At 41.7% G+C, this 22,242-nt stretch overlaps 1 protein-coding gene across 3 annotated transcripts in view; it reads left to right on the top strand.

Moving 5' to 3' along the window:
- Positions 1 to 22,242, top strand: part of AGBL1 (ATP/GTP binding protein like 1) — a 271,623-nt gene that overhangs the window by 244,880 nt on the left and 4,501 nt on the right. Inside the window, exon 23 of one of the 3 annotated variants that reach the window (XM_021407579.1) lies at positions 17,332 to 17,706. The exons of the other annotated variants lie outside the window; for them this stretch is intronic. Coding sequence (XP_021263254.1) covers positions 17,332 to 17,371 — 40 coding nt within the window. The 3' untranslated portion in view covers positions 17,372 to 17,706. Of the gene's footprint in view, positions 1 to 17,331; positions 17,707 to 22,242 lie in introns of those variants that run through there. 3 annotated transcript variants of the gene reach the window in all.

Raw genomic sequence — 22,242 nt, 5'->3', positions numbered from 1 at the left:
ACTTTTACTACCTCTGGCTAGAATATATCACTTACTCCCCATTGATTTGAAGGGTAGCCACAAAAGTTTGGCCTGGATGCCTAACTCTGAGTGGCTAAACTAGTTGAGCCTGACCCTGCTCTTTCTTACAGTCATTCAGTACTTCAATTTATGCGTGTGTCCTGGGATGGTGAGCCATTGTAGTTGGCAAATTGAAGGCCAAGAACTAGAGATATATATTAAAAAAATAATAATGAAAAAAATTAAAAATCAGCTAAACTTTTCCTAAATCTTACTTCCCTTAGGAAGAATACATTTTGATTGGAATCTGGACCCTGTAGAGGAGACAAGTGATTGGGAATTTCTTTCCTTTATCCTCCCAAAAGGTTTTGTCCATCCCTAGAAATCTCATGTAAATTAGAAATATTGTAAGCTTTCTGCTGTGACTGCTTCCTTGGCTAGATATGACTGGAGTAACAACCAGCATAACAAGTACATGATGACATATGGGAACAGCAGTACACAAATATAGTCTGTGCAAGAGAATCCAAATCACAGTCTTGGGCATTCATTGATTCAGCTAGGCTTGGCAAGCAGGATAGGGATTGATAAAAATAAGGTTGTGCCTTCCAATGCTTTTCAGCTGATTTTATGCTAAAAGAAACCTGAGGATCAGAGCGGTGAGACACGCAATGCTAAAGTCTCTAAAATCCCTGCAGGCCTTATTATGTGTGTGAGGAGACAGACAGCACGTACTTCAGGGCTGGTGAAGCTATTGCACTTGATTTAAGGGTAATTAAAGTGTGTGAGTGACAGCAGAGATGACATGTGATACATTAGACACCTTTTCTCCGTCTTACTTCCTGCTTGGCAAATTCATCTGCATTTTGAATGAAGAGTAATGTCACAGAGCCCTCTGCCTCTACCCTCCGAGGCTTTCTGCTCTGCTCTCCATATTCCTCCCCACAGCTTTCACCTGCTGTGGGATTTCAGAGAGAATATCTGGGGCTCACTAGTAACTAGGTTCTTAATCCTTCCATGGCTACGTCAACAACAAAACATTTATTCCTATCAGTAGCTCATGGTCATGCTCTATAGCGTAAATATAACCAGTCTAGTGGGCCGTTGTCTACTGATCTCGTGCAAATGCATGCAGGGGGAAGGGATGCTGTGCTCATTAGTATTTTGAATCTGCCCATGGCTAATTTTGATTCCAGTAAGTCAACCAAAGCCAATGTGAGAGTGAGGATTCATTGTGAATATTCGATTTTGGAAATGAATGGGTCTGCAGTTGTGCACACAGTACTTGCAACGCACAGCCTGCATTTGATGGCTGACAGGTATGTGACAAACAGGCACAGAAAGCATCACAGAAAGTTGCACTTTCACCAGTAGTTCCAACCATACATCTTGCCGGACATAAGATCCTAAGAGTTCAGAAGACTATTGTCTAAGCCTCATTTCTGGAAGATCTGTAAGGGGTTTGAAGGCCATCCATGACTGCAAATAGATGTATTTACATTAAAATAGAAAGACAGAAAATGCACACAGACCTGATAATTGTTCACATTATCCCATCTGCCTAATAGAACAAAATTGCTGGCAGACTTGTATTCACTGCAAGTGAAAACAAAGAGCCTAAGGCACTCACAGATACATTACAGAGAAGGGAAGGTTTGGGCTTTGACCTGTGACAGTCATTTGATTGCACCTCTAAGTTGAGCCGAAGCAAACTGAAAGTAATCGTGGAGTCAATGGTATGTCTCTGTGGGCAGTGGGTTGCCAAAGCGGGGGAGTGGTTCATGTGCTTACAAAGAAGGCATTTCTTTCACTGGTTCACGATGAAAAAGTACGTGTGCCACAGAGCCATGTGGGGGAAACTGGGGGTAAATACAGCCTGTAGGGGTTTTCAACCCTTTGATGTAGGAAGTGAAGATTCAAGCTGCGGAAATGCAGTTTGGATCGGATTGTTTATGAGTGAATGATATTGCTGAACAAACCAATAAATAAACAGTGATTCTGGAGTAAGAGTCTGCGGGGAGAGAAATGTCCAATCTTTCTTCTGATAAATGTCACCCCAGTAGTATTGCTGTTATCTCCTATTTCTGGAAGTAGAACTGAGTTTTGTAGGTTAAAGAAAGGTTTGAGAGGATATTGAGAGTCATAGAGTTGGGATCTATGTTCTTTGACATGACAAATCGCACCAGATCAGGGGAGTACTGTCACATCACAAAATCAAGCTTAAGATGCCGATGAAGTTCCGTTCTTTCTTGCTAATACCTGCCATAATGACCTTCTTGAGATCAGCTGTTCAGGGACAAATAGTAAATGCCTGAAGGAAGATAGAGTGGGGGAGGAAGCGAACACAGCAGACGTGGTGAAATGGTCTTTAACCACACAGATTTATGAAACTACTTTGGGATAATAAGAATTTATTATTATTATATTCCATCGTACCCGTAGGCACTTCTAGGCACCTCATACACGTACATATAGGTTCTCCCTTTTGCTGTGTGTCATTTGAAGTGACGTATCTGGTATGTTTCTGGCGTGTCTAGCATTCAGTCTCTCCTCCAACAGATGCCGTTATCCTCCTAGCAGTGATTTCCAATGACAAAAGCTTCGTGGCTCACCTCCCTTGAGTAACAGAACTGTAGTGAGGGTCTCAGCTGAGGTATTTAACAGAGGACTCAATACCTCTGGTGGAAGGAGGGCTGCTCATACAAAGCTGTAATGACTAGCTGTCAGGGAGATGCATGGTGTCCTTTCAGCAACGGAACACAAACAGATGAGGGTGACAGTGGTATTTCTCCAGCCCCTAATTAGAGCTGTGTGATGGCAGAGGCACAAATGGAGATGTTTTCCATCATCACTGGTGAGGAGGGAGGTAAGGCAGAGAAGCTGCTCTGCTTTTATTAGCCCTGGGCATGCTTTGCACTGTGATATGTGTTTACCTCCTCATCTTTATTGCTCTCCCTTTAGTTGTTTATTTCTTCAGTTCTGTTTCTCCCTGTGTTTCTCTCCTTTCCTTACCACCTTCAGATTCTTGGCAGGAATCTGGTTTCCACTTTAGATAACTGGAGCCTCCAGTTTTTCCACAGCAGCCTGCCCAACCCAATTGTTCAGAACTGCAGCAAACTTCGAAGACCACCTGTAGGGGTGGTACATATGGGTAGCTCAGTGCTGCAGATAAAGGAAATGATGAAAATGTTGGAATTGGTGAGGATTCCTAAAAAGCTGAAAACAGAGCTGTACTCCCGGCTCTGGAGTCTCACCTGTAGGTTCAGCGTAGGTAAGTAATCTCTTTTGGTCCATGTCGTATACAACACAGCTTAGGCACAAGCATGTCCGATGAGTCGATGGTTGGACACGATGATCTTAGCAGTCTTTCCAACCTCAATGTTTCTGTGATTCTGTGTGCTGCAAAGGAGAGATCTAGTGCTTTCGAAAATCCACTTGCATAAAAGGTGCTCTACAGAAGGCAGACATAGCTTTATGTCTCGACTAAATGTGAAGAAATTAAAAATAATAATAGTAATGAGGGAGGGAATAAGTACATTTTAAAGTTCCTGTGAGAGCAAAAGAGACACCCACATCTCTTCATTCATGTCTCTGCCCCTCCCAAGTTTGCCTAAGATCCAGTTTAACACAGCATCAGATGCATCTCTTTTCTCCCACACAACATGAAAACAGAAGCTCTGTTTAGCTGACAGCACTGTGGAAACATGGGGGAATCTCAGACCTTGTCCCCCACAACATCTCCAGGAAGTCCAAGGAAACGTAAAGTCCCGCATGCTAAATTCAAAGGTTTTGGCAGGTAGACAGCAACGACAGGAGGTGGAAACAGACAGCTGTGCAGGGGAGGAAATGGTGATATAAATACAGGTTTAATTGTAGTTTAATTACAATTACTTACTAGGCAAAGTTTATTTAAATGCAGTGTAATTAGAGTGAGACCTTGATTTAATCACAGTCTTATCAGATACAGTTACTACTATTTTCCTTCACTTCCTCCTCCTCCGCCTCCTCTTACACTCTCTCTCCTGAACCTGCCCAAGGAAATTAAAAGCCAAAGCTTGAGGTAAGCAGAAGGTATCCATCTTGGAAAGCTTTTAGTTTCCTGAAAATTCACTTGCCAGGTGGCTACCAGCCCAGAATTTTCTCCCTGGAAATTGTGAAACTCCCACTCCGTCCTGGCAAGCCGTTATTCTTCCTTAGCAGCTAATGATAATGGATCCTCATTAGCTGGGAATGACTTATCAGGAATATAATTCATCACTGATGGCAGACCTCATAACCCATCTGCTCACAATGAGCAAATTATATAGCCCAGTCAGAAGAGATGGATTGTTCTTTCTGATCTACCTTTGGAGAGTGTCCACATCCTGTTCCAATCAGTGTGTACTTTGTCTTCGCTCCATGATCTAGGTGAACATGAGGAGAGACAGTTGGGCAAAACCTCTTGAGCAGTTGACCCCACTTCTCATCATTCACTGTTTTCCCTCCTCCACTGTTGCTTCTTCCTACACTCCTTACTTTGACATGAGTCTGAGCATAGCAGTACTTTATTTGTTTAGGAAACAAGTACTAACATCAAACACCTCTTTCAACCCCAACAAAGACAGCTAGGATTAATTCTGAGGAGTAAAAGGCATTTTGGTGCCAAAGAGTGCTGCTAAGTCCACCACAGTGCCAGCCCTTGGTGGGCAAGTCAAAATTCCGCCACTGCCTCAGCTGACAGCTACCACTGGCGCCCAAATGTTTCTGTGTCCATCTAGGGATGCCTTGCCCCTCTTTTTGGACAGTTCTGGAGAAAGCCTTCAGAGGTTCTTTACTTACCAGGTGAAATCCAGTTCCTTCTGAAGCTGCTGGCAGGTTTGCTGACTTCACTGAAAACATAATTTGCTCCTTTCGTGCCCGTTCCAGTCAATTCACGTTGACTTACTTTGCATCTGTCTCACTCCTTTTTCCAGCAACTCTAAGCAAGGGATAGAGTTAAATGTATCCATAAAGCAGTGAAGCTCTTCATTAATTAATGCACAGTTTATTCTGCCATTGAACCACACTGGCCCTGCATGAAGGAAAATTATGAACTGCTTGGGTCTTTGCTCAGGGAACCAAAACCAGAGACATGGGGGCTCTTCCTTCCCTCCTTTTTCTGTCATAGTTTGCTCTGCTTTTTCTTTCTTTTCTCCTTTCTTCCAGATGCTCCTGACATTTTAACAGACTCTCTGATCACTTCCAGGTGACCTGACCATCTTTTGTATTATTCTTGTCACAATTCATCTGGATGATAAAAAAGGAGGGAGGAAAAAAAGCAAGAAGGGGTTTTAGTTTTTACTGTCCTCCCTCTTGTGGCCCTGAGAGTAGGTCTGTCTCCGTGTCACTCAGACTGGTGCTCTGGGTGGGGAGGAGCTCTCTCCTTATCATCTGCTTTTAAGAGCAGTGGGTCATTGAGTACTTCATAGAGTGCAAAGTGAGTGGCTGTGAAACCTGTTTAACCCCTCGTTGCAGTGTTTTGCTTGGCCTTACATTTCAGATCACCATAAATCTGCGCCAAATTAAAGCCAGTTCCCTTGGCTTTAATATTTATTTGGCGTTGAAATTTTAATAGGGAGAAATGTTCACTTGTCGTCCTGAGAATGCCAAGTGGGCAAAAGTAAAGTAGGGACAAGCACAAGGAAATGGATTCAAAGGGCTGAGGAGGCAAGAAAGGAGAGACGGGAGGAGAGCAGGAAAAGGGAAAGGGAAAGGGGTGTGGTAGTCACTGCAGCATCTCTGTTTGAAGATGAGTTTCTCAGATAACAGCAGCTTAGTACAGCTCCCGCCCTTGCAGCAATGAGCAGCTCACACAAAGCAGGAAAGTAAACAAGCCTGGGAAAGAGTCTTTGACCCTAAGGTACTTGTACCCTCCTAAAGTTCACGTCTCACATCCACCTTTCAAGCAAAACAAATAAATTAATCAGCGATTTGTAGAACACAACCCGGTAAAAAAAAAAAAAAGGGTACGATGGTTGTGGTCCAAAATCCACAATTAGACCCTGGTGCTGTGTATGACTGAGAGAAAGGGGCAGAGTCACGTCGAAGAGACAGATACCAGTGCCTAGATAAAGAGATGGTGTGGAGAGATACAGTAAGTGCTTCAGATAGATGACGAGCGTTAGATGCAGTGGATATACAGTTATAATTAAAGAGATGGATACTATGAGTACACAGGGGAAGATACCTTGGACAGATGTACTGTGAATAGATGTTGCAGGAAGAGGGATATTGTCAGATAGAAAGACACTGCCTGGGAAAAAAATGGATAAGGCATCAAGTGGTAATATATCTAGGCACATAAAGATTGATTCTGTTAATAAATAAATTCTATAAATAAATACTACAGAAAGATATTTCAGAAGCCTACCATCTATGAATATTTGACACACACATCCAAGAAAGTGCATAGTGCCCCATCCAAAATGAAGGTATCCGAGTAGCTACTAGGTATGCGTACAAATCATGCTGTTTAAACATTTAAGAGATGTTAGCAGCTGCAGCAAAAACAGCAATTTATCACCTGATTCAAAGCTTGTTTCACCCTGATGGACACATCATTGATGGCCTGGCAAGAGTATGGCAGAAAAGGCCAGGCCAGCAGGTAGACAATTAGGTGCTGAAGAAACATCAAATAAGTAAATGGGAAAATACAGTGCTTGGATTTCAGAACTGGAAATAGGCCAAACTCTGGGTATGATTCCAATCTTATATCCAGGTTTACAATTAGATGACATTTCAAATTCATTTCCAACGCTAGGTACTGTCCCCAGCCTGACTTTATGGGCCTGTCTGGCCCATGCTGCTACTGTCATCCCACAACCCTCTTTAGGGCGCTCCATTCCCAGTTCTCTCCAGTTATCTTATTGAGTTGTACTACAGAGAGCAATTTAAAGTCCCCCTGCTGAGTGTCATGGCAGCAACATGGAGCATTCTATTCTCCTATAATGTACTTAGGACAGGAGTTCTCATCCTAATGAACACCCATTCCTGCTGAGGCTGCCAGACCGTGTGCCTGGTAACTGCTGCCCCACCTGAGAGCCATCCCAGGGAAGCGGGTCCTGTCATGGCCCCTTGGCCAGCAGGGGATGCTCATTTTGGGGCTATCAGTCTCTGCTTAGCATGTGTTATCACATTGCCACTGAAGCAGACGAGTGCCTTCTCAGGGCCCTGGAAGGTATCCTCCAGGCTACTGCTGTGCTGCTTGCTCAGCACCGTCTGCGCTCTGAGCCCTCCAAGAGTTTATGATGTACCTCAAAGTCAATCTGGTGCCTGTCAGAGCTGGTTTGCTCAGTTCATTTTCTCTGTGACCTGAACACCACCAGTATGCACAGGGGTGGAAAGACAAGCACATTAACCTCAGGTCTTCTTCTCTTATGGCACCTCCTTACCACTACAATTAATGATTCAAAACAGTCCTAACCACAAGCAGTTCAATTCCCGTTCTTGCTAGGACAAGCACTACATTAGATATATGTTTTCTGAATCATTTGATCTAATGTGTGCTTGTAAAGCCTTGCAGAAATAAATTCACCAACTGTCTTTCATTTTGCTAGGGATGCTGCCTTCAGGGCCCAAACACTAGTTTGTGGGGAGAAGATTATATATATATATTTAATGGCTTCAAACACCAAATTAAATTTGAAATTAGCATCGAACTCTTACCATCCATTTTCAGTAATGATGCTTAATATTATTGTGAGAGAATTGAGTGCTTTACATGGTAGGTTCCAATTGCATCTTGTTCAGGAAGTCGTCCAAGGGCTCCTGGGTACCACACGCTGGGAAAGTGATTAAAACCCTGCCAGGTTAAGTGAGAAGAGTATTTTTGGTTTTTCCCTCTTCCCTTCATTTCAATCTTTTTTATCAGCCAGTTTCTATCTCCAAGGATATATCTTGTAATAATAATTGCTTGTTATCAGTGGATATTTTCCAGTACAGCAAAGATATCTAAATCCAAAGTTTCCAACAGAGGAAATTGATAGGTCTGAGTTTAAGGAGTATTAGGTTAATCCATCTCAAAGGAGATCCTTTGTAAGAAGTGAAATGTTAGGCATTTCCTGACCATCAGGAGTGGTGTAGGAGTAGGGCATGCCAAGCTTCTGAGGGGGTCAGACCTTGAAAGCAGCGAGGGCATAGACAGCTCAGGAAATGTTCTTCTTCCTTCATTGTCTCCCCATGGGCTTCTTTTGCATCAGAAATGTCTGGAACTGCATGAAAAGGCAGAAGGAGGCGGTTTGGAGCAGTTGACCAGGAGCAGTAGATTTGGTTTTGTTGTACCTGGCTCTGTTCCTCTGTCATCACAGAACTTTGAATGCATTATTTACTCCTTTGTTTAATGAATTCATCCTCATCAGCCTAGGTTAGTATGGCCCTGATTGTGTGAGCATATTTAACTGTAGGCTTTGTAGAAAACAGTTACAGTAAATACGTCTGTGTCACAGAAAAACAAGTGGGATCTGTGCTGAGAAGAGTGGGATCTTTACTGAGATCTGTTACTAGCAACATGGCTGGAAAAGGCTGCCCAAGGGATCATAGAATCACTAAGGTTGAAAAAGACTCCTAAGGTCATCTAGTCCAACTGCCCACCTACTACCAGTTGTGCCCACTAAACCATGTCCCTAAGTACCACACTTCCACAGTTCTTGAACACCTCCAGAACGGTGACCCCACCACCTCCCTGGGCAGCCTGAGCCAGTGGCTGACCACTCTTTTGGAGTTTATCGTAGTATGCAACCTGATACTCCAGATCAGGCCATATGGATCTCTGATCCTGCTCTGCCACTTCCCAAGCCTTGTAATTCCCTAGCACTGCCTGAACAGGCACTGCTGCTCTAAGTAATGTCTGAAGTTTGCACCGTACCTTGTTGTGGTGCCCATCCCCATATTAAGTATGTAAGGCTGGCGTGAGAAGTGCCATAGGCTCTCACTGGTGTGATTGCTATTTCACAGCACTTGTCAGTCACTAGCAAACCAAGGAATACTCTGAGTATTAAAAATCAGGACAATGAGCCTTGTATCTTCATCAAGCTTCCACACAGGGCATATTTCTTATATTGTACATCTCTTAAAATCGCTCCACTGGCTGTTCGCTGAATCTGGAATTCTTCACTTTCATTTCTAAAAATGACAAGTTGTTCTCTGCCTCAGAAATAGCTGTAGAATTAGCGGTGAAGGATGCTGTTCAGGAGCTCAGCTCCTCAGTCGGACAGTGCAGCTCCAAGCGCATCAACAGATGTAAATCATCAGAATGCTTCCCTTGTTTCAGGGGTGTTTTAGGCTGCACAGCCTGTATGTAAAGTAAATGCATTGTTATTTAAAGCAATTCATATTGTTGGGAAGCCCAGCAAGGTAAGCTGATTGGTGGCAAAGCAATGGAGTGTAATAGCCCTGAGAAAACTGCTGTATAATAACAGCTTTGATTCCTTGCAGGATAAAGCCGTATAATGTTGCCATCCTTCCTGTACCTTTCATGTGTACAGCACTTCATATACACTAAGTGTATTACTTTGTCATCTAGACTGATATCTAGTTTGATCCTCCTGGGCTTTGCTAGCCTGCTTGTGAGAAGTATGAAGTTTTCAAACAAAGTTTTAGGCTTAAGGTAACATCTAAATTATAGATTTCTGAAATCGCCTTGGCAGTGTTTCTTGATAGGCTGCTTTTGGAGCTAAGCTGATAACCCATCTTGCCTCTGAGATGCTTTTTTCTCCTTGATACTGAATTGCCTGTATCATGCACCATTAAATCTGACACAGTTTATCTGCAGGTTGGCTGTGCAGAAAAGAAGAAAGTCCAGTATAAGCTTGGCAATCTCACGGTAAAGTCAGCAGCAGTCTGTCTTTGCTGCACCTGCTCTACAGGCCTATTATCTCTGCCATTGGAGAGCCTGGGTTCTTCAGCACCTTTCCCTTCCCTTACTTCCCCTTCCCTTTCCCTTTCCCCTTTCTCTTTCCTTTCCCTTCCTTTCCCTTTCTTTCCTTTCCCCTTCTTTCCCTTTTTTCCCTTTTCCGTTTTTTTCCCATTCCTCATTGTGAGTTACTGGCACTAAAAATGTTATTGCAGGGGGTACCCGTGTAAAGCTGCTGCAGCAAAAATTTCTATTAAAAAATGATGTCACCTTGATGTGATAGAGAAAAGTAAGAAGGAAAAAGATTCTACATAGCATAGTCATCAGGAACCCTGTGTACATAAGTGAATGCAGCCTTCCCAAATGAATCCCCTTTGTAAAGTGTATATGCATAATCTAGCACTTGGATTTGTTCTATTTGCACTGGAAAATATAATTTCTGTGGGCTTTTTCAATGCCTTAGGGGAGAGTCCATGAGCCAGAACAACTCATGGTCTGGTCTTTTTCTGATGTTCATGTTCCTGGAAGACAGAACCCACTGTGAGAAGAGCAGATGTCATTTTATTCTGGTACAGTGAGCAGCATCCTGAAGCAAAGGTACAAAAAATGGAGCTAAGAAAACATAAATACAAAGGCAAATGCCAGGAAATACAAGATTTACGTACTAATGAGGTTTTCAGCTCCAATGAAACCAGCATAACTCCTCAGCCTTTCTTTCCTCAAGCTAGTTGGCTGGTTTTTTTGTGTGCTAGACAGACTAGCTGGACAGCTTAAAATCAGAGGCCAGGCTGGGCACGGAAAATCTGGCAGCTCGCAACAGTTTCTTTCTCATCTGAATAATCTCCCCTTCACTTTTTTGCCTTCACTTGTTTCCAGCACTGCAAGAATTATAACACTTCCCTTTGAAATACGACCTGGCAGCTAATCCTTGGTATTACTGCGCACCTCTCTCTCCTCCTGATGTCAGCAGGAGTCCTACATCCTCATCAGTCCTCCAGCTAAACTCCACATTCTTGTCTGGCAGAATCGTGAACACTCACTTCTTTCCCTAATGGATGTGGAAACTTGTTATTTTCTTTGCTGAAATCTTGGTTTGCTGAGAGGAGCTTTTGGACCAGGCCCACCAAGGTTGTTAGTGGTGGTAGGTGGACAGTTGGCCTAGATGATCTCAGGGGTCTTTTCCAGCCTTAATGATTCTATGATTCTATTTTCTTACCGTTTTTGGTAGAGAGACAAGCATTTACATAGAAGAGGTAATTAAATAGCTTGGACTCTTGTTTAAGCTAGACAGATGGTGGAGGGCTTCAGCTGCACCCTGGCTCTGTCCCCATACAAGGAACTTGCTGCTCGGGTAGAATGGTGGAGCCTGATCTCTCCATGTTATTGAGGAATTGGGGCAAAGAGAGAAGAGCAGTTTGCCCAAAGTGACTGAGCCTGCCAAGCATAGAGTCTTTATCTTTCAAGCGCAAGTGTTCTAGCCTCATGATTCAATTTTCCCTTGATGCATACTCTGACACATCTTTTTAGCCTCTTACTCCACACACAAGAACTGACCTTTTTTCGTTTTTGGTTGTAAATCAGAGGGTGACATTACATCCTTAGGGTGGTTCTCTATGAAGTGATTGTTTCACTGCTCTGCAAGCTGTGTTCTAATTTGCTCCATCCATCCAAATACACATCCCATTTTGATTAAATGAATACTTCTGTCGGTTTATGATGCTTCGGCTTTCACTCAGAATGTGCTGGTTCCCATGATGTGTTGCATTCTTTTAAGAATTGTAGTGGGAGCTTATATATGCAAACATAAATACACAAACACATAAATTCACATACAGAAACAGTAAGAAAATATAATTGCAGGTTTTTTTTTCAGGTAAAGCACATAGAACATTTTGGCAGGCGTTTGAAAATTGATTTTTATAAAATATTCAGGAAATGCTCATATTAGTAGAGATTTTAAAAAATGTTCCCTGCTGGGAATTGATAGATGTTACAAGCTACAAATTGATTCATTCCAAAACACCATCACAGTGTTCTACAGGTGAAAGATTGTTTAAAAGCTACAGCTGGAATAGAAGGAAGTGTTAGGAGATTGGTTGTACAACAAAGAGCAATGGCAACTCTTCTATGTGCTTTATGATGTTCGTTTTGCACTGTGATGCCATCTCTGTAGATGACAGCAAGTTGTTGCTTTTTTTCTCTTCTGTCTGTTTACTGGGAGTTGTATGTTTCTGACTGGTAGGTCCTTCTGGCACCAGAAATCCTTTAAACTCTGTTTGAGTTCTGCAGTAGGATGGAGGTGGTGTTTCACGTTTACGTTAGCGCTCAATGCCTGTTGTTCTTCTTGTGTGCTAAATCACTAAGATTCTTCATTGTGATTCCTGACAGGCGAATTTTAGGAGGCAAAGAGAGGATAATGAAATATTTGCTATTCTTCATGAAACATCTGGCAGGGCTCTGGCAAGATCAAGGAATTAGAAAGAGTTGCCACTGCTGTGCTGCATCTGACATTTTTTGTTATCCTTAATGGAGTCCAAAGCATATGCAAATCAGCTGCATAATGAGTGAGGTTAAGTAAGGTTTTGGATCTGGTTCCATATTGTGGTAAAAACATAATTGATCAGAATGTTTTGAAATATGTTGAACACAAGTGTTCAGATTTGTTTCATCTGAATCTCATTATTTCTGAGGAAAGATTTAGGGTGAGGGCAGAAGCTGAAGTTTTAACTGGATCTATTATTGGTTGTCTGTGATCACACGTAGTTCATTAGATGTTTCTGCCATAAGCTCCACTTCGTTTTGCTTTGAAAGCAGAACAGATTTCTTTGACCTTGCCTTCTTTGCTTTTTGTTGTTATGGGTGCGCACACACACACACATACACACTCTTTTCTAATTACGTTGACTAAACGCCCTTGTTCTCCCCAGGAAGGATGAGACATCAAAAGTTATGTATCAGTCTCATACCTTTTTAAGCTACAGGAAATTTCACACATCAGTCATGATGCACGTCCCTAAGATGAGATGTATAACTTTTGGGGTGACTGTGATTTTACAGGTTTGTGTTGGATTCATTTCAAGAAATCTGTGATAACGTAGGATCTCGTGGAGATTACTTTGTGACGTGGCTTTGATGACAGGTATCCATCAGACTGGAGCCTGTGAGGCTTTGTCACCATGTTGGCCTGAACATCATTGTTTTCAGAACGCTCCAGAAACTTTTCAGTGACCCTTAAGCTGAGATTTCCCTGAAGGCTTTCCTTAAAAGCAGAATCCAGTGGTCAACCAGCTGTTGAATCCCTACATGATGCCATACCCTCTCCCTTCTCTGGACACTCCAGTGCCAGAATCGTCCTTTCTGCCAGAGCTCAATGCCTTTAATCTTGGTCATTGTTTACCTCTTTGAAGACACCGTTTCTAAAACAGCAATTCTTTACTTTAAAAGGTACGAGAATGAGTCAGGTTCACGTGGAACAGGAATGAGTCCGTATTTCCCTACAGCGAATCGAAGATTTTATCTTCACCTTTGCCACACAGTTTTGCTTTTAGCTTCTAGCTTAATCTCTCAAATAGCTGGTAATAACACTTTCTGTTACAGACAACCATTCCTGCCTGCCGGTTGAATTTCCTATCTATATCAAATCCTACCCAGATGTTCTGAGTCCCTTCTGGTGACCTGCTGCTTTGTCAACGCTCACCTGAAGACTAGAGTCAAAGAACTGATTTGCCCTGGTCAGTAGCCAGCACTGTCCCTGTGGTTACTTCCACTCGAATTCAATAGAATCAAGGTTCAGTGATCATCTATTGTTATCTCTCAGCTACCTGTAGGGGTATCTCCTGAGACCTCCTATGTCTTGTAATGAAAACTGTGCTCTGAATACAGAGTAAGCCGTGTAGTTGTGTGGATGTGTAGGTGTGTTGGTGTCCGAGTGTATGTGTATATACACGTATGTGTATCTATTTATTATTCATTGTAAAGGATGGTGATCTACTTTGTGCATTTGTTTATACATATTTATATTCACACACATACACTTAAATATATTTATGTGTGTGTGTATATATAGATTCTCTGAAACATCACAGCGGTTATCAGATAAAAATAAATTTTCACAAAGAAAAGCTAGTAAAACTGAGGTTGTTTTCTCCTCCAGGAGGTATAACGGTTGGAATTTAATCATTTACAGCAGTTTTTAGTTCAGTCAGGTAGTTAGATGTGCATCAATCATCTGGTATGCAAGAAAATATTTACATACATGGTTATCTATCCCCAAAAATACCCTGTACATAACACAGATATGTGACTAAGGCGCAGGCTGGAAGTGTCTTGGCTATCTTAAAACATTTGGCTTTCAAAAATCCCAAATCCTTTAAGTCTCTCAGAGACAACTAAGGGATATATACATATGGAACTAGGACTTTTAAAATTAAATATATAGAGCCAGTTACAAACTTGGATGAAGTCAGTGGAATGATATGAATCTGCACCAAGGGAAACAAGAACCCCGGAGAACCTGAATTCCTCTACATCATTTATTCTCAGCAGTGCAAACTTTCAGCATCTAAGCAGAAACCTGTCTGCATTTCTTTCTTTTCTGCAGTGCCAACATCTCAATTACTGGAAGCACCCAAAAGCAATTACGATGATTCCAATAATCTTTTTGTAATACAGTGGCTGAACTACTAAGTATCATCAATAACTTGATTATCATTTTGAGAAGAAATTGCTTAGGGTAGAGACTCTGTGAGAAAAGCTCCCAAACACTTTCCAAATCATATTTTCAGCAACTCTCACATTATTCAGTGTCTTAATGGGTTCCAGTAGTCCCAAATGGGGGGACTTGACTGCTCATATTTCCACAGGAAGCTTAAGCTGTGCAAAGTCAAAATGTTATCAGTTTTAGAAGCATTTGTTTTGACTCTTAAAGTCAGAATGAAACCCAAGCCCCTGTCAGTGCTGCTTGGTGGATATTAACCCATTTATTTTATGTCGCCCATCTTTTATTTCCTGCATTTACCTCCCATTTTTAATGAACATAACAAGATTACAGATTTTAAACTCTTTACTACAAGCTGTTTCATTGGAGCTGGCCATAAATTTCAGTTAAGACTGCAAAATCTATCCAATGGTGGCAGAACATAGTGATGAGCTGTTTCACTGGTACTTGTCATGTAAGAACTTTCAATCAATTTCAACAGAAGTTGTGGTTGGGCTGTCTGCATGCTGACCCAGAGCTGATTCTGTGTGGTATTGTTCCCTTAAATAAACAAGTTTTAGTGTAATATGGATCTGGAAAACAAGACCAGACCCATGCTTTCACAAAACAGCTTAACTCAGGCACAGTCACCCAACAGTGCCTGATTATATCAAGTGTCCTACAATCATAGAATCATAGAACTGTTTGAGTTGGAAGGGACCCTTCAAGGCCATCTGGTCCAACTCCCCTGCACTGAGCCCATCCAGCCTGACCTGGAGTGTCTGCAGGGATGGGGCACCCACCACCTCTCTGGTCAAGTCTTATAAAGGTATTCAGTTTGCTTAAACTTGAGTTCCAGGGCTTGAGCTCTGTTGTCTTAGAATTTGTCCTAATTCTCAGGAGCACAGTGCTGTGCAGATGCAGGCAGTCAAGTCTCAGATTTTCTTCAGGGATGTCTCACGTTGCCAGGGAGTTGACAGAGAAACAAGTGCTGGATGGTATTCACAGATAAATAAATTGTTCCACAGTTGCATGGAATGGCTGAAATTTTTTGATGTGACTTGACATTTAGTAGATCACACATGTTTGTGTCTGTGGAGATACAGCCAGACTCTGGCATGCTTATGCCCATGTATAGGTTCATATTTAACTGACTTTTCACCATTAAGCAGAAATTTTACTTAGTGCCTTGATTTAGCTTCCCAGTGCTGGTGGGGTTGCAGCTGTTTTATTCATATCTACCTTTTCAAGCAGCAGATTTATAAGATCTTTAATGTCTTGTTCAAGCCAGGTAATGTACTTTGTAGAAGAGGATAGGGCATCCTAACAAAACAAGTGAATATGCAAGTTCACAAATCTCATCTAAACTGCGTGCAAGATTTTCATTATATTTTGATGCTTTTGTGTGCTAAAATGTAAAAGACAAATCCTAAGAAGTGGTGAAGGGAGAGAGAAAGAAAACTAGTTATCTTTGGGATCTGCACCGACTGTCAGAGCTCCATTTTGTGGCTGATTTGCATCTGTTCAAGTCGGTTGGTTTTATTAATGCTTACAAGCCTACAGCTACAGATGCATTGTTAGCACTGCAGTGATATATAGATTGGTTCTCCATTAAGAAGAAATTAATGATTTTTCATAAGACCAAATCCACAGCTTTTGGCTTCTCATCAACTTTTCCATCCGTGAAGTCTAAAGATCAGCTCATGTGATTTTTATTAGTATTAGAAGCATACCTGGATTTGAACAGAGATATCTGGAATCCAGGAAGGCCATGTAGTCATCAAATAGTAGAAACACACCCAGTTGTCCTCTACTCAAACTCATCTTTCACAGAAGGATTACAGCTGTACCAGTGACACACTGTAATTCAATTAAATGCAATTCCTCCTGTTCAGACAAGGCTTTTCAATCTCCCAGACATGTAATGAGAAGTGTGTGCTCAACTTTTCCTCTGTTCTTGAAGCAGTTATCAACCATCTTCTCACCAATAAAGAGAATGGAAGCAGCCGTTTCTTAGAGGACTAGCACAGATTCTGCTGGCTACGAGTAAGATGCTGTCCAGGGCTAAATTGTTGCAAGCCGGAATGAACATTAGGGGACAGTATTGGGCAAGAGTCAGCCTGTTTCTTGCTCTTCATGCTCTTTTTTTGTTGTTGTTGTTGTTTTATTTTCAAGTTGTCTTTCCTTCTCTCTAAGTGATAAAGCCCCACTTGCTTCTTACTTATCTAACTGGTGCACCAGACATTCATTTTTAATCTGGCCAAATCAATTATAAATATTACAGCCTGCAATTACCCTGGGAACTCCTGAAAAACTAATTAGTACGAATCTCAGCAATGAATTACACCTTTCTCTTGGCTATTTGCAGCAGGAATAAAAAATAAATAAAAGGAAAAAAACTGCACTCAAAGAGACCAAACCTCTCTCAGCCATAGCAAACAGAATTCAAGGCAGTGTTTAATTATGTTCATGTCGTTCATGAAAGGATGGGCCACGGTGGGCTGAAAGCCAGGGCACCTGGCATTGCCTAGGGCTTAGGTTGCATTTTCTCAGATGTTGTAAGATGCAAAAGTCCTTGGGAAAGAGTCGTTGGAAAAGCGGATCTCGTGGGAGCCTACGAAGTTCCCATCATTCGTGTTTACTGTGTAGCAACAAAGGAGGCAAATGCAATAGTTCTTTAAACTGGAGTCTTCTTGCATCAGCGCATAGCTGATTTCCTCCCTTGGTGAGGTCAGGGACTAAACATGCCTTGTCTGGCTTTTCTCAGGCAGGATGGGAAGCCAGGCTCCTCTCTGGGGAGCTCCTGAACTACTGAGATGAAATTGGAAAGTCACAGCAAGATGTGCACCAGACCTTGCAGCAAGTGAATCGAGACACAAAGAGCAGACCAAAGGTCTTCTTCACTGGCATCTTGTTTCTATAGTGTGTTTCTTGCACTAGGTGTAATTACCTAAAAACATTGTAGTTGTTTCATTTATCTCCTAGAATAATACTTTATGAAGCCATTAAAGATGGATTTGTGCTCTGGGGTAGCTGTGGCTGCTTTAGATTCATTTTAGATTCATTACAAGATTTTGGAAGCAGTGTTCCTCTAAAATACGTTTAATAAAACATACGAATTCCTCAAAAGCAAAACCGTGCAACATCACACACTCTTTTAGATTCGGTGACGTAGGTGAAATTTTAATGAAAAAAAAAGGAAGGGCAAAGCAGTTCCAGATCACTGCAGACAGGTCATAAGAGCTGCAGGACACTTTCCTTCTCAGTATGTATGCAGCAGTCCATATAGTTGGTACAGCTTTGCTGGAAAAGGAGAGATAATCCTCCATACTGGTCAGGAAACTGGCTGGGTTCTCAAGTCCCTGTGTGAGTGGAGAAAAAGTGCACTCTTATTTCAGGTGAATGCTGTAATTGCTGGGAACTTGGCCTGTTTGTGCTGAAGTAAAATCTTTTTTTTTTCTGTTTTGTCACAGTAAAATATCCGTTATCTTGAAAATTAAAAAAAAAAAACATTCTCTGGCTTATTTCAGCCTGTGAACTGTACCATAGATGTGCTTGGCTCCTTATGCACAAGTATATCCCTGTATTGGAGAGCTTCCAAAGGATTAGGACATATCATGATAGAGAGAAGGTTTAGAGGAAGGAGAGAACAGTGCTATGGATAGAGTGATATGAAGCTACCAGGATGCTATTTTTCACTGCAGAGAAAAGATAAAGACATGATTATTTGTTGATACATCTTCACAAGGAGTCTTTGGTATACTCATAGTCAGTGGTGGTCTCCAGACTTGCAACTTTCCTCCTTTTTGTCTGAAGCATTTAAACACTCATTTTCTAGATTTGCATTGGCAAGACTGCAGCAAATTTCACAAGAATGAGCAGAGCCAGATATATGTACAAAAAAAAGTAAATGTTCCGTTTTCTTCTCTACAACACTGCAACTGCTCAGCGAGTCAAGTGAAGGTCAAGCAGCAATCCTGAACAATAGTCAAAGATTCCCTAAGAGGGACAGTTGTCAATGCCCATTCTTTCCAGAAGAAAAAAGATTCTATTTTGAGCCAGGCAGTAGAATATACAGATAGCAAGTGACCTGCCACACAGGCAAACTGTGAGTGAAAAATCCCAAGGAATTACTTATGAAATCTGTGTTTTTTTCCCAATGTCCTGGAAGTGTACGCACATTTGAATTATGTATTGAAGAGAAGTCATCAGTCATCCCCTGTATACATAATGTAGCTATATTTTATCAGCCAAAGCTATAGTCTGTGTTTTCTTGAGCAGTTTATGGGAAACACCCGAAAGAGTTGTTTTCTAGACGTACCAGAAAGCTCCAGTTAAACTGACATACAAGGAAGCACTGAAATTGTTTGTTCTTCTCCTCATGTTAAGTCAGAAGAAAATAAATATATGTGTATATGCATTTCCTTATTTATTTTACAGAGTACCAAAGCTTGCTTTCTTTCCAAACCCGAGCAAACAAACAAACACGCCCACATACAAAAGCAGAACTAATTAATATCAAGTCATATCTCAATGATTATGCAAATTAAAGATAAAAACAAAGAAATTCTATTTATCACATAATAAAGTTGCAAATTGCTGCTGTGTCTCTCTCATCAGCTGCAATAGATGGGGGGGCTACGAGGCTGTAGGTTTCGAATTAGTAAATCAATCAAGATGTGTATATGTTTTGTGATAGTTGGGGATTGTTGGCTGTAGATATATTAACAGCCTTCACTCCCCCTCTTCTGCGCTGTGTTCACGTTCAGTGGTATTCACGGACTATATTTGTCTTGGAGTTCTTTAATGTAATGTCTTTGGTTTTCCTCATTGTTTACATTCTGTAAGACAACATCATTATTCTTTGGTAAATCTGTTTCACGTCCCCTGGGTGTTTTGTTTGTTTGTTTGTTTTTCCTTTCTTCTCCTTTTTTGAGGGGAGAACTTTTTTTTTTTGCAGCTTTTTAAAATCAGATTAAAGCAAATAAAAACACTAAGAACCTGCTCCTAACAAAAAACTCTTTTATTAAGACCCTCTTACATTGTATGCAGTTCTCTAGAAGTTGGCATTACCACGTTTCACCATTTGCGTTCTCTCTTAAAGGAGCTGGTCTTAGTGACCAGCATCTAATGCCTTTGGCAGCTTTGTTAGTGGGTATCTTACTGGCTCCCCAGGAATGCTGCATGCCACCACCTCTCCTCTTTCAGAAGCAGCTCTAACCTGCTGGTTTGAAATAACCCATTTGTATTGCTTCGTTATGCGTTTTAAATCTTCCTGCAGCAGAAAGTGAGTTATCGTGATGGAGAGTTCCACGTGGTAGAGAAATGTAGCTGGTTTGTAGAGTTTGGTAGTGTGACAAAGAGCCTTTCAACTTCCAAGCCACCAGGGTTATTGCAGTCTCTCATTGGCAACAGGACTAAGTTGTTACCATCTATTTGCTGCTTGGTAGCTCATTACGTGATTTGTGGTGGTGCCGCTGACACTGTTAGTAGTGGGTAGCAGACGAAATTGGAGAAGTCACCACTTAGGTCCTTGCTAATTGGCTTGCTCATTCACTGTCACAACAAATAAGCAAAGTGCAGAGCAAGAAATCCTTCTTTCATGACCTCCAAATCATTGTCTGGCCACATCCTCCCATGTGGTGAACCACTCTCTGCAGTGTACATGTGCTAGTACTGAATTGTCAAGGTCTTAGTTTTCTGTGTGCTGTGTAGGTAGGCAACATGGCAGGAGGCATCTTGGAAGGGAGAGTTTTTGAAGTCTCTTACAAAGGTTTTATGCATATGTATTTTCTGAAGACTGTCTGTTTAGTCTTCAGTGTGAGGAAATGCTAGATTGCTGTGGTTTTCTCTTTCATGTTCTGATTTTTTGACTTCCAGATTTCCCTTTCACAGTAAAGTGCTTTTGTGCTCTCTTCCTCTTTTAGACAGAAATCCAGTCCTAAAATCATTTATGCCATCAACTAAATTCAGAAGGTCCTCTGTTAATGGGTTTCCCAGATTTAAGTAATAATAGGGATTTTTTTAAACTGTTATCCCATTAATGCAAATGTATGACATTCAGTTCCTAGACTGAAAACTGAATTGTTGCTTGATCAGTACAATACCAGTGTGCTGGGTGGCAGCTATGCTCTGTCCCAGTGGCATTAGCAGCTCCTTCCAAACATACAAGCGCAACACATGAAAGCAGATATGCTCAGGTTCTTTTTGATTGCAAAGCATCAAAAGCTTAAAAACGAAAAATTGACCCCCCTGGAGTTTACACAGCTTTGAACGTTATCATAGGTACTTCGTATTGTGGTAATTCATGCCATGCTTGCATCTGAAAAAAAGAGAAAAACCAAAACCACTGGTCAGACTCAGTATACTGAGAGCACTGCTTGTCACAGTTTGTGCTGAGAGGATTGTCCTGGTTTGTTTTGTTTTGTTTCATGTCACATACTCAGTTTCAGTATGAGTTCTTCCTGACCTAGATTCCTGGGCAGACTGAAGTGGAGCCAAAAACTGTAAAAGTGCATAATTATTCATTTATTTATTTTTAAGCTATACAGCTCTATTAAGCTTTCAGAGAATCCTTTATACCCTGCCTTTGAAGTAAACTAAGCTAGAGATCAGCCAGAGAAGAATTGGGTTGACACCGCATGTTTCTGATTGCAGATAGTCTGTATGCAGTTAAGATCTGGATACTCAGAGCTAGGAAGAAGTTATGCTTTTTTTGGACTGCAGAGAAGAGGGGGAAGAGATCAATACATCCAAGAGAAATACTTTACACCTTTGGTATGTTCTGAAACCTCAGATGCTGGCACTGCTGTGAAACAGCTGAGAGCTGGAAGATTATTCCGGTTACTGACATGTAAATGAGCAGACCACACATTAAATCTGTGTATGCTCCATCTGCCAAGCCATTCATTCTTCCCAACTTGGGACAAATTAGAAACTCTGGCCCAGTGGCGGAAGATTATTATTCCTTTCCCAGTCCCCCAAAGCAATACATTCTCCTGCTTTGAGTCTGATTGAAAACACTGACCTGGAGGTGAAAAACACAGTCTCTGTCCCCCTGATTCATCCAGACTCTGACCTAGGCAGCACTGAAACCACAGGCTTCTTTCTGGTCTCAAAAAATTACCCAGCTGCCCTCGTGGACTGAGGGCCAAATCGGAACTAGACAAATAGGAAGGAAAAAGAGCTCATGCCCCAGAGCCACCTAGTCTTGTGGTTACAATTTTGTCATAAATATTGCAGTAGACTAACTTAATAGAAAATGTATTTGAAAGTGAACGTGTAAATAAAGCCTACAACCATTCCTGTAAGTAAATGGCAGGAGGCTATGGCAATGTAACCTACCCTTCTGAGAGCCAGACAAAGGAGCTGTGGCATCAGTTCAGAGTCTCTCCTCAGCTATTCTGACCCGCTTCTGATTTTGGCTCTTCTTCAGTAAGTTGTGCTGGCAAAGCTTTTTCATACTCCTTCCAAAACACATAGAGTCATAGAACGGCTTAGGTTGGAAGAGACCTTAAAGATCACTGAGTTCCAACCAAGTGGCGTGGCTGGCTGCCCCCACCAGCTCAGGCTGTCCAGGGCCCTATCCAACCTGGCCTTGAGCACCTCCAGGGATGGGGCACCCACAACTCCGGGCAGCCTGTGCCCAGGCCTCACCGCCCTCTGAGTGAAGACTTTC

This window comes from Numida meleagris, chromosome 9, assembly GCF_002078875.1.
Source record: "Numida meleagris isolate 19003 breed g44 Domestic line chromosome 9, NumMel1.0, whole genome shotgun sequence".
NCBI lineage: Eukaryota > Metazoa > Chordata > Aves > Galliformes > Numididae > Numida > Numida meleagris.
This window is presented reverse-complemented; position numbering and strand designations above follow the sequence as displayed.